The following is a 16,736-nucleotide window of genomic DNA, read 5'->3' as shown; positions in this document are numbered from 1 at the left end:
CCGTACCGAAGCTTCGGTCGGCCACTGCAGCTATTAGATTCGGATAATATCATCGTAAAGTGAAAACCGACAAATTAACAGAGCACGTTTCCTCACCTGCCACAGGCCGACGCACGCGGAGCGATCCGTCGTCTCTTCGGCTCGCGGTTACATCGTCGATCTGGAAAGAAACACACAACGATTATTACAAGCGAAATGTCTCGCAGATCCAACATGAATTAGTGAGTTATATTGCCTAGAGACAATATATTACCTCGTACAACAAGCGATGAGCGCTCTCGAAGAATTGTTGCAAGTCGCAATTTGAACCGAATTCCGTTTGGATTTTCTTCGCTGTTCGGTGTTGCCGGATCTCAAAATCCGATCTCAACTCCCCAAATCGGTGGGTGGGTAGGTAGGCTCGAATGCGGAAAAGTAATTAGTCGAATTATATTATTAGAAACATGTTATATTCTAACCAGAAAATGCTCTTCACTTATTTGATTATGTAATTGATATTATAATAGAGTAAACGAGAATAAACTGCGTCAAGTTTCCGATCACCGATCGCAATAAATTAATACATTTCATTTTTACACGAGGGCCAACAAAATTTAGAATTTTAACCCTTCGGCCACTAAGCAGTTTCTCGAGAATCTAATAAGAAATTTTATAATTCATAAAAATAGTGAGTTTTTTTATTACATCGTCGATCTGGAAAGAAACACACAACGATTATTACAAGCGAAATGTCTCGCAGATCCAACAAAATGATCTAAAAATATAAGACTGGAAAAGAAATCAAAAGCAATGTCCCAGAACTGCCTTATGTACAAGGGAATTTATTTCCAAATGGCAAATTCTGCCAACCAACTGATGATGGTGATTTTACTAAATAAAGGTATCATTTAGTTAATTGAGGTTTTTTTCATTTTTTATTTTTTCGCTTAAAAAACTTAAACTTTTTCATGTACTAGTGTTATTTTATTATTTTTTTTATTATCTAGTTATTCTCAACTTTACCGTGTTATATTTTTATTTAGAACATAAAATTTTCTCATGGTTAATGTAATCTTTTATTTAGAGATGTTATGTTTCTTTTTTACTTTTTTGTATAATATGTTCACTAAATTGTTTTGTTTTAGTTATTCTATTATTTCATATTATGTCCTACATAATTATTGTTCACTGCTGTGACTATTTCTGTAAATCATTTTCTGTAAAAAGGTTCTCTGAACCGTTAATGAATAAATATAGTTATTTGAGGAAAAAAGCCAGAAAGCATAAAAATAGTATAAATATATTTAAAATTAAATATGATGAGTATATATACATATAAACAATACTAGGTTATATTTATTGTAAGTAGTTAATATAAATAAGCTAATAAAAATGTACATATTAAACGGTTTTTTGTCTTTATTTTTATTTAAGAAGGTAAACATGAACAGAAAATAAAAAAAAGAAAAGAAACCCACTAAACCGTAAAACCGGCTTGCCCGCAGGTTTCTTATTTTTCCTTAACAAAGAAAAACGTTAGAGAAATTATATAATTTTAAAAAGTCATATAAACATTATTAAGAATTAAAATCGTACGTATTTTTATACAAAATTTATTTTTAAAAAAATTAATAGATTACTGTTAACATAAAATAATAATTAATATAAAGCCTTGTTACATATAAGAGATGATTTTTTCTTAAAAGTTTCGTCAACATTTTATTTTAATATCTGATTAGGAATCTTATTGAAAATTTTAGTAATTGTTTGATAAAGTATTATTTGGCCATACTTGTTTACAAACCTCGGTACTGACAAGGACAAGCCTTAACGTTGTTGAATATTATAAATTAGGATAATAAGTGTACAATAGCAATAAATAATGTATGAATAAGTATAGATGTAAATATTTTGTTGTAAATATATATAAAACTATGTCTATCGTAGAACTAAATAAAATAAAAAATTAAAAAAACACACTACGGTTTTTATAGTTCACGTACAATGGATAAAGCGAGATGGATAATCCCAGCTGAAATGTTGATTGTCATGCGGTAGTTCCTTTCATACTTTTTAATGAAAACAAACCCTTTTTTGAAAATTATTCTCGCTCAGCGAGGAGCATTCTTTTGAACGCAATTTTTTAATCCAAATTTTATCTTCTTTTTTCTATTATTAATTTAAACATGAAACATTTATGAAAATCCTCAAACCGTAATTGCAAATTTAACTTTACAAACGATAACAAAAGTTTCTTGACTATTAGACTTCTTCTTTAAAAAAAAAAGTTTTTCATCGTTTGTTTTTGTTACTGACGTAGGTACTTATTGCTTATCTAACTATTTTGGTATTTCATTTTATTTTCTCGGGTTGCTCCATATAAATCCATTATTTAAAAACGGCAGTTATCAATAGTACTTTTGCATTCAATATTGAGTTAAAAAAAAAAAAAAAACATAATTGGCTTTATAATTATTTTGGTTTATTTATGAACGTGTTTTCTTTGCAATTGCTGCTGTAGTAATATGCGCAGTATACGGGAATATAACAATTTCTTTAAAAAATAGTAACTAGTGAAATCAAGTTAATTATGTGAAAATTAATTTTTATTTTTTGAAAATGTTTTATACTATCACCAACAGGAAAGTAAAGAGCAACAGCAAGTTCTCAAATTGATGTCATGACGTCAGCAATAATATGGTTAGACTTTAATGCCCGTATTAACATTAACAACAACGAATTATCGTTGCTTAGCAGTTTACTCGGCGAATCGGTAAATGGGTATTTAAACATGGAAAAGAAATTTATCAAATTGTCTCATCAGATTATATTCTAACCAGAACATACTATTTATTTATTTTATTACATAATTAATTTTTTAACAGAGTAAACAAAAATAAACTGCACCGAATTTCCGTTCACAAATCACAATGAATGAAAATATAAACGTTGAATAACATTTAAAAGTAAAAACTTCTCAGAAACATTTTTATACAAAATTCATAACAAATGTTTCATGGCTATTTCAATTTCTTTTATTTCTTTATCTTACAGTTTTTCTCCCCTGTAGAATGAGTTTCAGAACTCTGTTTTTCTCATTGGTAATCTTAACTTTATCTCTAGTTTCGTATGTACGAAATAGGGTATTTTCAGGTTTTTTTTTATTTTGCAAAAAAAAAGAGAAAAAATTACAATGGTAACTGTACAGATTTTATTTTTTTGTGTCCACGCGTTAATTTTTCAGAGTGGTTTAAAAACGTATACTTTGAATTGGCGCCAAAACGAACATTCGGATGCCGCATGGGCTTGTGACGTCACACGTTACGAATTTGACTGACCGTTAAAACAAATTCATACGAATTTGTATAGCCTAAGTGTTGTTTTTGTTGTAATCGGTTGTTTTACACTGTTTTAACTAATAAATGCTCATAAAATGTCATTAGTTATAAGATACAAGTACTGTTTAGTTCCGATGTGCACAAACACTACGGTGAAAACGCAAAATAAAGCTTTTTTGGCCATTCCTAGTACATAATGAAAAAATGCAGAAAAAATGGTTGAACGCATTTGAACGTTATGAAACGAGATGTTTAAAAAACAAACCACTATTCTTTTTTCCGTAGGTTTTGTTCAGTACAAAATACTATATTTTATGATGTAGACTGTAGACTATAAACATTTACTAACAGTAGGTACTGAAATTAGCACTTATAAAGCTTGACAGGTACTACAATACTAAAATAGTTTATTCTTTGAACGTTATTGTTTGTATTTGTATTATATTTATGTACTTATGTTACTTAGTTTAACTTGTGGAACTGTTGGTTTTCTATATGAATAAAAAATAAAATTACTAAAAAATTGCTGTACGAAAACCTACCTTATTTATTTGTGAAATTTATTGCATTTACAAAATGGCAACTGACCTTGAGATGCTGGACAGTCTTCACACTTGCAGGAATCTATTATTAAATTGACTTAGCAGTCAACCTCAGTAGCCCTGAACGTTATGCATAAAAAATGTTACATCGTATTTATTTGTTGCTTTACTGTGTACGAGCCAGTTTCTTCGTGAGTTCTTTCTACATTGGAAAATATGTTTCTTTCGAGTATTATTCTCATTAGATTATCAAAAACTGCTTAGTAGTCAATGGGTTAAGGTACCTACTGATTTTTCCCCCGATAGCGAGTTTTAGTTAGCATGGCAACACACGGCTGCGAAGAGAATGGACTGGACACGGTTTAAATTTAAAAGTTAAAAGGTTTAAATTGCGACAATACACCGAGCGCTCATTCGGCGGTGTGAGAGAAATATATATGTATAATGACTCGTTAATTCATGTGCGATCTGTAATTTATTGTTATGTGTTTGTTTCTTCCCAGATCGCTGCAAACTGAAGACATGACGGATCGATCACTCCGCAACGTCAACGTTACGTCGGGTATCCGACAGCCTTCCAGTACGGCGCTATTGCATATTCCAGTATAAAGTGGAGGGAACATCCTTCACGTTGAAACGTGTCGCATTTTCCCTCAAACACCGTCATTCGGAGGGACGATATTCCGAGAGCGGTCTTCGCAGAATGGGCAGCCGGCCGCGGACCGGAGGAGGGCGAACTCGCCCGCCCGGGTGAGAAAATATTACGTATTACGCGTGTGAATTTAGTAATAGTCACCCAATTAGAAACGCATTCATATTGCTATTGCAATACAAAGTACGGTGCGTCGGTATGCTTGATGTGCGATCGGCGCCTTTTTCCATATCTGATGCATTATGATCAAGGTACGCCGCATTTCATTCGACGAAGCGGCGGCCTTTATAATTCTGAAGCCTTTGAATACATTTTCGGCGCACCGTCGCTCGGTGATTCAGAATACGACATTACGAGCTACTTAGGGTAAAAACCCAATACCTTGGAAATAAAAAATTGTATGTGATTAAAGAAGCGTATTGGTCATCGAGCTCCCACTGTAAATTTTAAGTCGATTCGTTGAAATTTTGACCGTTAAGGCTGTAGTCGGGAAAAACGAACGCAAAATTAAGAAATCATACGATTTTTCCATTTTTAAACGAATTTTTTTTTAATCGGGCATTAATAAAAAAACAAAACATAAATTAGATATAAACAATATGTCTTTACAGGTATTTCTGTTAAAAAATATACTTAAAAGTTTTATGTAACTAAAATATAATTACTTTTAGACCGGCAGATTACGCCATTTCAAGTTTAGACTAAACTTAGGTATCGGGACCTCAATAAAGACTACTTATTGAACAAAAATTTGTCGTAATAATTTGAAGATAATACATCTAACATAAAAGTGGCCGAGGCTGAATTTTAATTTTTTGTTTTAGAAAAAAAATACAAGCATATTGAATCACATACATTTTTGTGACATTTTCCTTTATTTATACTTAAAATTATGCCTTCGGTAATACTTAAAAAAAAAAGAAATATTGAAATACTTTAGTTGAAGCCTTTTTTTATAGAATTGTATTCTCTTTTTTTTTAAAAGAAGATAATTCTAACTAACTAACTAACTAACCATCACGCCATTTCTCCGGAGGGGTAGGCAGAGAGGATAGAACGCCACACCACTCTGTCCTGGCACACTTCCTTTGCTTCCTTCACATTCATGCATCTTCTCATACACGCACGTCGATTATTCCGACTTTTCACATGACCACTTTCGAAAATTTGTTGTACTTGATCGTGCCATGTCTTTCTCGGCCTTCCTCGACTTCTACAACCAGACACATTCGCATCATAAATCTTTTTAGCCGTTCTTTCATCATTCATTCGCTCCACATGACCGAACCATCGCAAAAAACCTTTCTTAATTTTGTCGATAATGCTTAACTCAGCCTTGCATTCTGCTCTAATTTCGACATTAGGGCACTTATCATACATTGTTTTTCCGCACATTCGCTTGAGGGATCGCATTTCAACAGCATTCAGTCTACTTTCGTCCTTTTTTTTCCAACTCCATGCTTCGCTTCCACACATTAGGGTCGGTACCAGAACTCCATTATGAACTGCTAATTTAGCCTCTTGCGATAGACACTTATTTGCTACGACAGACTTTAAGGCACCATTAACTCTGTTACCGGCACTAACCCTCCTTTCAATATCCTTGTCCATATTTCCATCTCTAGTAAACATACTACCCAGATATACAAATTCTTCGACCTGTTTCAAACTATCTCCATTTACTACAATCTTACATTCAGTCATAGTTACATTTCCTTCAAAGACCACGACGTTCGACTTTTGCACATTCATTAGCAAATCACTCTCCTTGCACACTTCGTAAACCTTTGTAACCGAGGATTGCAGTTCCTCTTCGCTGTCAGCTAGGAGGACTGCGTCATCGGCGTACAGAAGGCAGCTGACAGTTAGATTACTCATTTTCGCTCCCACACCCATACTTTTCAATTCTCTCATACATTTATCCATGTATATGTTGAATAACCACGGTGACATTACACATCCCTGTTTGACTCCTTTAGGGATGTCAAACCAGGAAGTTAATGACCCATTTACCCTTACACACGCTACACTATCTTTGTACAAGGAAGCAATAGCGCGGACAAGGTTGTCACTCACTCCATACTCCGATAGAACCATCCATAATTTTTTCCTATCAACTCGATCAAATGCTTTCAGATAATTCTGGTTGTAATATTTAATTTTATACAATATCTTGACTTTTTCGCGACCTTCGGACCAGCCTTTTCAAAAGCAATCGGGGCTGTACTGAAGGTCAGTCTTAGTCGGAGACATTAAGAAAAAAAACAAAAGTGTTTGCCGCTGTTCTGACCACAAAATGGAAGGTAGCTCAAAAAAGGATGAATTCTTTGCACAGTTGGCTACAAGAAGAGCTCTGGTCGGCGCCAAGCCAAGGTGCTGGTGGAGTTACGCCTGCACAACCTGCCGGTACACCCACTTATTGTTACAAGTTATTGGGTGTTTTACCCTCAGTAGCTCGTAATATCGTATTCTGAATCACTGTGCGTCCTTACCAGAACAGGCGACATTCCATGTTCCGATCCGCACGCCCGATCGATCGTGTCGTGAGTCTTTCTAGAGTTAAATGATCACTAAAATAGACACTATTTTTTTAAATGGGATAAACATATTACCAAATTGTGTAAAAGATTAAGGACAGTTATAGGCAGCACGTTTAGAATCAAATATTTTGTACCAATAAAAAGATTAAGACTTATTTATCAATTATTAGGTACGGTATTACCAGTTGGGGCCTTTCTTGTAAAACCAACATTAAAAAATTCAATCTTTACAAACCTCGGCTCTTAAATTAATTAACAGATCACGATCGAATTGATAAGGAAGAGTTTATTTTATTTTATTTTTATTTTATTAGGGAAATCAACAGTTCTACATACATATTTTTAGTAAACAAACAGATATAGTGTATAAACTCAGAACCAATAACAGATTTCCACATAGTATACAAAGTTAGTAAAGAATATATATATTACATATCAAATAAATACAAACAATTTATACATATAAAAATGTTATTTTCAAGTACTCAATAATTAAAGATTTACCCGAACTTTTTAAAAAGCGAGGGTGCCTGTCCGTAAATGCTATTCTATGGCTCAAATTTGTTATTAGATACCGATTTGATAGTAACTACCAGAAAAGGCATTTACATTCACATAATACAAGGCTAGCACAATTTATTTATTTATTTATTAACGGACATTGTCCATGTATACAATTTATAAGGTTTAAATATTACAATAAAAGAATAGTTTAAAACATTTAAAAAAAAAAAGAAACAAGCATTGACAAACATAAGGGACATCGAGACAAGATCTGGACTATTTATTTAGTGCTCGTTTAAATCCTTGTAAACTTAAACCAAAAAAGTCCAGATGATCTTGTCTCGAGTTAACAATACGACAAAGGCGGGTCATTGGAGAATTTAGGCCATAGTTTGTTCTATGCTGATCGATAAACAGTACTTCATTGTTTCTCAATCTACGAGTCGGAATATTGAATTTTACTTGTCCCAGTAATGATGGAACATCGATTATACCATTTAGTATGCCGAACATAAATATGGAGTCAATATTAGTTCTACGTTTTTGTAGACTAGAAATATTTAACATTGACTATTTCAGCATAAGAATAATTATCTCTCTCTAGTCCAAGCATCCACGCTATTTTTCGAAGCGAGCAATGTTGGACTGATTCAATGTGATTTATGCGATTGACAAAGAATGGAGACCAGACCGCTGAGGCATATTCTAGAAGAGGGCGAACAGTCGAGCAATAAAGAGTTTTGATTGTACGGACATGAGTAAAATCAGAGGATATTCTGTTAATGAAGCCGAGTAATTTCAGTGATTTATTTACTGTATTATCTATATGCTCGTTGTATGTCAGTTTATAGTCCAAAACAACTCCTAAATCTCTGATTGACTTGACTACATCAATTTTGGAGTTTTCAAATAGGTACTCGAAGGAAATTGGTTGTTTTGTTCTATGAAATGACATTATTTTGCATTTTTTAATATTTAGTTCTAATTTATTGACTTTACACCATCGGTTAAAAGAGTTAATGTCTGATTGAAGAAGAAAGCAGTCTTGTAAAGTTTGAATTATTTTGAGAATTTTGTTTTCGTCCGCGAAGAGCCAAAAACGAGAGTAAGAGAATGATTTGGCAACATCATTAATTAACAAATTGAAAAGCAGGGGTGCACAATGCGAAAGCTCGTCAGTACCGAGGTTTGTAAACAAGTATGGCCAAAGAACACTTCTTTATATAATTACTAAAATTTTTAATAAGATTCCTAAGATGATTTTAAAAGAAAATGTTGACAAAGCTTTTAAGAAAAAAATAATTAAATGGTGAATGTGTAACAAAGCTTTATATTGATTATCATTTAATGACATCTATTTTAATTTTTATAAATAAATTTTGTGTAAAAATTAGGTATGCTTTTAGTTCTTAATAATGTTTCTATTACTTTTTAAATTCATATAATTTCTCTAACGTTTCTCTTTGTAAAGGAAAAATAAAAAACCCGTGGACAAGCCGGTTTTGCGGTTTAGTGGGTTTCATTATTTTTCCTTTTATATTTTCTGTTCATGTTTTTACCTTCTTTAATAAAAATATAAAAATAAATCACGGGATCTCGCGTCGAAGCAGTTATGATCATTTCAATTTTTTCTTCCAGCGTTGATTGCCGTCTCTCATCCGACGGTGAACCTAGGTCTCCCCCGAATTTCCACATCTTCCTGCCCCGAGCCGACCGCTTCCCGCGACCCGTCTCATGTGATGATTGTCCGTACATAAAGAGGCCCGCTGAACTGATGTTCGATCTTCTCCCGCAGGGTGTTCACCGGCCTTCACCGGCGAGGGTCGGCAGACAGAAGGACGGCCGACAGGCGGCGCTCAGTCACATCCGGGCCGGGTAATATTAACTTATCACACTTGGAGTTGAAAAAACAAGAAGAAGTTTGGTGTCGAGATTTATTATACTCTGGCGTTCTTCATTATTTACCTCGCTTACAATATACAAGGTTTATATTTAAAAAATGGATTTTTCTGCAATTAAATTTCTTTAAATTTATCTTAACTGCTGGGATCAGGAGGGATATACTAATGTGGGCCAATCGGGAACTCCTCAGCATTTGCTCACGTGGAGAGGAAACCACTCAAAACTCTTCAGGAGAAGCCGGCCTGTTGGCAGCAGTCAACACTAGAGGAGTGTTGGGCATTTTGTTCCCTACTTTGGTTTATTTTACCCATATAGGAGTACTGGCATTATTCAAGAGTTGAACAATCGGCATTTCATTTTGACCGAGTATAGACTAGAGTTCCAGACACACGAATCTCACCCGCATAAATATAGGTTTCAGTTCTTTGACGTCGCAAACATCAACAGATGAAAGACACGAAGGAATATAGATGTTCACATATGGGCAGAATGGTGAATGTTACACAGTGTGTGAGGTGGCCACTCAAACCAGCCAATGACAGATCATAAGCCCTGTAGATACCTAGACTTCCATATTACTTTATATTGCTTTACTTGAACTGATTCCATTTGAATACCTGGTAGGTACAATAAAAGTAAAGAATTATTTAATTGGAACAATTTTCGTACCAACTTGGAAATGCATTCGCCCATATCCAGAATACATGGGTATGGAAATGAGTTCGAACAAATATTTGATATTTTCAATACAAGCTCTGTAATGTAATGCATTAAAATTAATCCCACTCGTTATTTTTTAGAAAAGAAATGAATTTTTAAAAAAATATATTATTAAATTTAACTTTGTTTTTTTTGGATACATAGTTTTGTTTATTTCTTTATTTATAAATTATACATTTGTGAATTTATTGCCAAATTCCAACTTCTTCCAACCAACTGATAAAATAAAGGTGTTATTAATATTATTATATTGCTCCAAAAACAAATTATTTATAAAGTATTATTTTTCTTTTTATTTTATTTGACACTTTATATACATATACAACAGGGGCGAACCGTCCATATAATTGATTATTCGCAGCTTACCATTATATTTCACTACCAATAATAATGTTTTATAGTAGTTTTAATTATAGGAGGATAAATAAAATAATCTATATTTATTATAAATTAACGCCACTGTTTATATCTTCCTCAAAAAAGCCAACCCAGCGCATTGCCTGGTTCCGATTATTGCAGCTTATTTTTCAATACAAAATGTATACTGTATTTTAACATTCGAAAACCCAGTGCGTATATTTTCCTCGCTAAGTTCACTCGCAGATTACAGATATTATTTCGAGCTTCTCTATTTGGAGGGTAGCATTTCGAGCGTTATTTCCTAAAGACCATTTTCGTTTGATAGTATTCTGTTGACATATGACGCCAGTTTTTTAGTCCACGCGTTTTAGCTAGTGGCGCCTCGCTCGGTGTCGTCAATTTCTCGCATTATTCATTCTCAGTTTAGAAGGAAACGAAGCTGACGGCTCGGCGCGGCGCAGCGCGGCGGTCACGACGGTCACGTGACATTTTTTTTGCAATATTATTGCGAATATTTCTAATGAATGTTATTGCTGTTATGTTATGTAATGTAATATGTAAAGTTAAAATTATGTATTTTGGCATAAATAAATTAATTTAAATCTAATCTTTTTTTTAAAAAAAATTTCAGAAAAAAAAATAAATATCGTAAAAGATTATTTTTTTTGTGTACATAATGGGAGTGATGTCTTACAATAAAATGTTTACTTTCTTTTATATTAGTACCTAAATATTTGCAGTGTAAAATGTAAATTACAAACAAATATACGGTGTTTTTAATCAGTGCCAAACAAAAAGGAATTCTGAATATACTTATTTTATTATCCTTATTTTTTAACATATTTTATTTTTTAAAACTTTTGCATACATGTACTGTCTTCAAATGATGGAGAATATACCTACATATTACGCAAAGTTATTCATTGTTGTTTGTTTGTTGGTTCAAATTATTTTGATTAAAAATAAGAAGGTATTGCGTCTTCTGTTGCCAGCAGGTGAAACTGGAGCTGGAGAGATGAAGTTGTTTTTACACAAAACCATAGAAAAAGAATCCGTGTACCTGTAAATACTTTTTTTTTATACGCCTCCACTCATTTGCGAGATTACTCATATGTATGTATGTATGTACATGCAGGTACAAATTATGAAAAAAATTAAAGCTTACCTATAAAAAAAGTCACCGTTCGCCACTGATATACAATATATATACATATAAGGGCGGGCATATTGCCTTATGGCAATTTCTTCCTACCTACCCAAACCGTTCAGTTTGAGAAAATTATAAATACATGGACATATTGAATCTTACAATTTTATACAAAGTTTTAAAGCAAAGATTAACAAAAATAAATACATATATAAAAAAAAAATAACACTATACTACGAAGAGAGAGGGGATAGGAAGGAAAGAAGAAATTTCTTTTCCAATATTACCCAGCTAAATACTAGCCATTTTATGTTTATTTATTTATTTATTTTAAAGAAACAAACAGTCGACACTGATACAGTAACATTAAAAAATACATTTTACAACAGGGATGAAGAACATTTAAGAGAAGGTAATATAGAAGTCTAGGCATCTACAGGGCTTATGACCTGTCAATGGCTGGTTTAAGTGGCCACTTTACACACTGTGTAACATTCACCATTCTGCCTATATTTGAACATCTATATTCCTTCAATTCTTTCATCTGTTGATGTTTGTGAAGTTAAAGAGCCGAAACCTTTATTTATGCGGGTGAGATTCATCTAATTGAATTATTTCACCTACATACTAGGCAACGCCTGAAAATATTATTTTTTCAATTTCTATACTTCTTCATGGTTGTAAAATGTTAATATAAACAGCTCCCCGGGGAGTTGAAGCCAGTCCTTGCCTACAAAAATTTTGACAAACTCCAAATATTGTTGATAAATTACCTGTCCTGTTTTCAAAAGCAATGCCCTATGCTCCACTGGGTGATAGGGATGATGATCTATCCAAAATTCTGTCTTCTTGGAAAAGATTTATAACACTACCTCAATGGTTTGTACATTTTCTCACATAGGTGTAAAAATAGGAATAAAACTATTATGTTAGTAATTTAAGAAAGGTCTTTTGCGATGGTTCGGTCATGTGGAGCGAATGAATGATGAAAGAACGGCTAAAAAGATTTATGATGCGAATGTGTCTGGTTGTAGAAGTCGAGGAAGGCCGAGAAAGACATGGCATGATCAAGTGCAACAAATTCTTGAAAGTGGTCATGTGAAAAGTCGGAATAATCGACGTGCGTGCATGAGAAGATGTATGAATGTGAAGGAAGCAAAGGAAGTGTGCCAGGACAGAGTGGTGTGGCGTTCTATCCTCTCTGCCTACCCCTCTGGGGAAATGGCGTGATGGTTAGTTAGTTAGTTATGTTAGTAATTTAGCGTATTTATATTTTCTCAATGCATATTAAAATAATCACTTACAGTATTTTGTCAATACAAGGTTTTCATTTGGTAATGTATCCAAAATAAAACAAGTTTATTGGATTGTAATTCTACTTTATTTTTTAGAAAATATACAAAGTTGGTTTGAAAATGTCCTAACAAGACGACAAGACGAAACGCGTCACAATATACCCTTTGTGTATTTTATAAAAAATAAAGTAGAATTACAATCCAATAAACTTGTTTTACGAGTATTTTGGATACATTACCAAATTAAATATGGAATTCTACCAATTGTCTGCATACACAATAAACAAGGTTTTCACCCTATGCACAAAACTCTTAAAATGCTCGGTGAGTTTTCTCGTTTTTTTAATGTAAAAATATGTAGACATCTTTTTGACAGTGCACTTTTTGTCTATTAAACCTAGAATGAAATGAGGTAATTACTAATTTTACGTAGATTATTACGTAGATTAAACGCAACGCTCGAGGTGCGAAGCTGTGAAAGTGAAGTGATGTTTCGGAAAAAACTTAAAACCCACTTGTTCTCTAAATCATTTGAACAAATCCGTAGCATGTGACAGCAAAATAAATTATTTTAATTAAATTACAAATTTAAAAGAATCACTATGTAAAGCGCCCTTGAGGTATTTTGTTACGAAAATGGCGCTATATAAGTTATCCATAATAAAAATAACGCTCATCTTAAAAGATAGTTATCATGGTTTTGAACTTAAATAGTAACTTAGAAAATAAAATTAAGTAAAATAATATACACATAATACATACGTAACCTATAAAAATATTTTTTAGCTACTCGGCTCAGTCTTTTATCATTATGTGTTATTAAATTTTCAGAATTTATCTACCATATTTTTCCAATTTTATTACGAAATACACGATCAAGTGCAAATTTCAAAAAAGTTATCAGTTTAAAGCAAAAATATTATAAAATTTCAAACGGTCAAAAATGTTTTTACTTACGTAATTTGATGAGATCAAATATAAACTTAACTGTCAACTTGGAAAATACAAATATGTATAATGACGCAGAAGCCAGAAAGCAACAGATAATTGTACCACAGTACGCTAGTCAGGAGTGCTATTTATAGATTTTACCTATTGAAATAATCACGCAAAAACTCTATCTATAAACTCTGTCTTTCTCATTTCGTCAAATAAAGTATGAAGAGTACGTAAGAAATTGACGAACATACGATGTAACAGGATATAAAAAAAATTGCTTTGTCTTGAAGCGGTATATTTTACGCATTTGGCGGCAAACCGTACGATCCAACTTACCGACTACAGCCTCAACTACGCACTTCGTTCCATTGTTGCGCGCTATTATTGACAACCCTGAGCGTTAACTTTTATGTTCCGGACAATTACCTTAGACATCGTCAGCATAGACTATTTCACATTCCAATATACAGGACCAACCTGCCAATGGTTATGCCTGTTGGAAGGGCTATCTCTATGTTGAACAATATTACTTTGGACATTGACATTTTTCACGTCTCTGAGGGAGTTTTTTGTTGCAAGATTCTCTTACTTTTTAACATAATATTCTCTAGATATTATGTATACTTATGTGTTATTTTTATACAAACTTAATTTAACTTATTATTTTAATTATTTCTATATGTATGAATTAAGATATTCCATTTTGTAATGTACATATATATAAATAAATAAAATTGAAATTCTCGAGACAGTTCTCGGGACCCGAATCAAGTAGCCATTTTTTTTTTTTACAAACAATTTAAATTGCTCGAGATTTTTATCTACTTAGGTGGCAAATGGTATATAGTTATATATTCTTGGAGTAAGGTAAACCTTTTTTTTAAGGCGCGTTTCGTAGCTAGTTATTGTAGCATTTATTCCCGCCATGTTAATGGGCGTGAACGAGAAGCGCATTAGCATGCACTCGCCTGACGCTCAGAATACCTACTCGACAGGGACCCCGGGTGGAATCTTGAGAACACACTTTTGCGCAATTTCTAATGCTTGAATAGCACCCTGGCTCCACCCCACGCTATTACACCGTACTACCCGAGTTACACGATCCGCCCCCGAGAGTGGCCGCTCAAACCAGCCAATGTATGCCCTAATTATTCTAATTTTCTTGCCTCCTCTTTCACAGTAGTAGCTGCTCGATTGTGGAATAATCTTTATTGACATTTAAGTCAAGATTGAAATGTCACTATCTAAATATTTAAGTTGTTCCTTTATCCTTTTTCTTTCCTTCCCATCCCTCTCCTCTCTTCATAGTATAGAGTGAATTTTTTTAATGTATTTTTATTTTGTTAATTTTTGTTTTTATTTTTTGTCTAAAATTGTAAGATTCAATATGTCCATGTACTTGTAATTTTCTCAAACTGAACGGTAGGCAGGAAGAAATTGCCTTAACCCGCCCGTTCCTATGATGTAACCAGCGTTGCAAATTGCACTTAATTCATTCATATCTCGTCAATTACTTTAAATATCACAACGACATTTTTTGCAATCTTCAAGTGATCTTTTACGCACCAGAAAAGATTATATCATATTTTTCAATTTATTAGATAATTTTAAATGAAATATTTTGTCCATCATGATCTCCGAAAATGACAAAGTGTCGAGTACTCTGAGACAAATATATAAAAGATTCATTCGAGAGAAAGAGATATAATCTAATTAGATTACTGAGCAAGACACACATATAATTTAAATAAGATGAAAAGAGACAGTAATTATCAGTCCACTAAATCAGTTGACCTCGGAACTTTATACCGACGAACCGAAAGTCGCCGCTCTTTACAACAAAACAAAGGTGTGCTGTGTCTCCGAATTGTAAATAATATGTTTTTTGTATGGTTAATTCTTTTGTTTTCTATAACTGGTGGTGATTTTATGTGTTAAGAACTGAAAAAATATTTAATTTTCGGATTAATGTTCGTGTCTCTTTTCATCCTATTAAAAGTATATGTGTGTCTTACTCAGTGATCTAATTAGATTACATCTCTTTCTCTCAAATGAATGTTTTATATATTTGTCTCAGAGTACTCGACATTTTGTCATTTTCGGAGATCATAATGACAAAATATTTAATTTTAAATTAATTATATAATGGACCGCTATAAAAAAATTATTGACTCGTTAATATTTTTTGTAGGACTCTGCGCGAGCGGCACCCAGCTTCGCGAGAGTCGGCGATCCGGTCGCGGTTGCAGACCCCGGAGTCCCGACTCGACAACGCGTCCCGGGCGGAGTCCGTGTCCCTTTAGAAGACCACAATGTTACTCCGACAAAGGCCGAAAGAGGTTATTTAGATCACCACTATACTATCAATCTCTAAATTGCGGGACAATTTTTTTCTCGATTTAAATTTTGTTACAAATGTCAATGTGCCTTCAAAAGAAGTAATGTAACTGATAAATGTTGGTAGCTCTGTTTTTGTGGGTTATTTATGCAAATTGATTAGTAAATATGTACATAGTAATCGACAATTCATTATTTTTGGTTACTACTGTTTACTTAAATTTTTGATGAAATGTTCACTTAAAATTTGTGTTTATCAAGTTGTGAATTATGTTATTTAGCCTTAATTTTATAATATCAATTAAGAACCTGTGTAAAATCATGCACTCAATATTTCATATCAATTCTGTATTATTATTGTGTTTTTTTTAATTATTTTTTATTGTTAACTTTTTAAAATCATTCTTATGTTGTTGAAATTCCATTTGTCGATGCGTTTTGAAGCTGCAAGACTTTTTGTGATGTTAGCTATCATATTATT

The 16,736-nt window shown here is 33.0% G+C and overlaps 1 protein-coding gene across 1 annotated transcript; it reads left to right on the top strand.

Moving 5' to 3' along the window:
* The first annotated feature begins 4,362 nt into the window (after nucleotides 1-4,362).
* LOC148271230 (uncharacterized) lies at nucleotides 4,363-16,252 on the top strand. Its single transcript, XM_088241646.1, has 3 exons — nucleotides 4,363-4,609; nucleotides 9,194-9,430; nucleotides 16,110-16,252. Exons 1-3 carry the CDS (start codon nucleotides 4,563-4,565, stop codon nucleotides 16,219-16,221), a joined length of 396 nt encoding a protein of 131 aa, XP_088097772.1. The 5' UTR covers nucleotides 4,363-4,562; the 3' UTR covers nucleotides 16,222-16,252.
* The last annotated feature ends 484 nt before the right edge of the window (nucleotides 16,253-16,736 follow it).

The sequence above is a fragment of the Micrasema longulum genome, unplaced genomic scaffold, assembly GCF_059751315.1.
Source record: "Micrasema longulum isolate JH-2025_06_02 unplaced genomic scaffold, ASM5975131v1 h1tg003010l, whole genome shotgun sequence".
Classification (NCBI taxonomy): domain Eukaryota; kingdom Metazoa; phylum Arthropoda; class Insecta; order Trichoptera; family Brachycentridae; genus Micrasema; species Micrasema longulum.
Note: the sequence above shows the minus strand (reverse complement) of the source record. Positions and strands in the feature narration are given on the sequence as shown.

Coding starts and splice junctions, on each gene's coding strand:
- LOC148271230 (XM_088241646.1), top strand. CDS start 4,563: ATGGGCAGCCGGCCGCGGACCGGAGGAGGGCGAACTCGCCCGCCCGG. Junction 4,610..9,193: donor GGGCGAACTCGCCCGCCCGG/GTGAGAAAATAT, acceptor TTTTTCTTCCAG/CGTTGATTGCCGTCTCTCAT. Junction 9,431..16,109: donor CTCAGTCACATCCGGGCCGG/GTAATATTAACT, acceptor TATTTTTTGTAG/GACTCTGCGCGAGCGGCACC.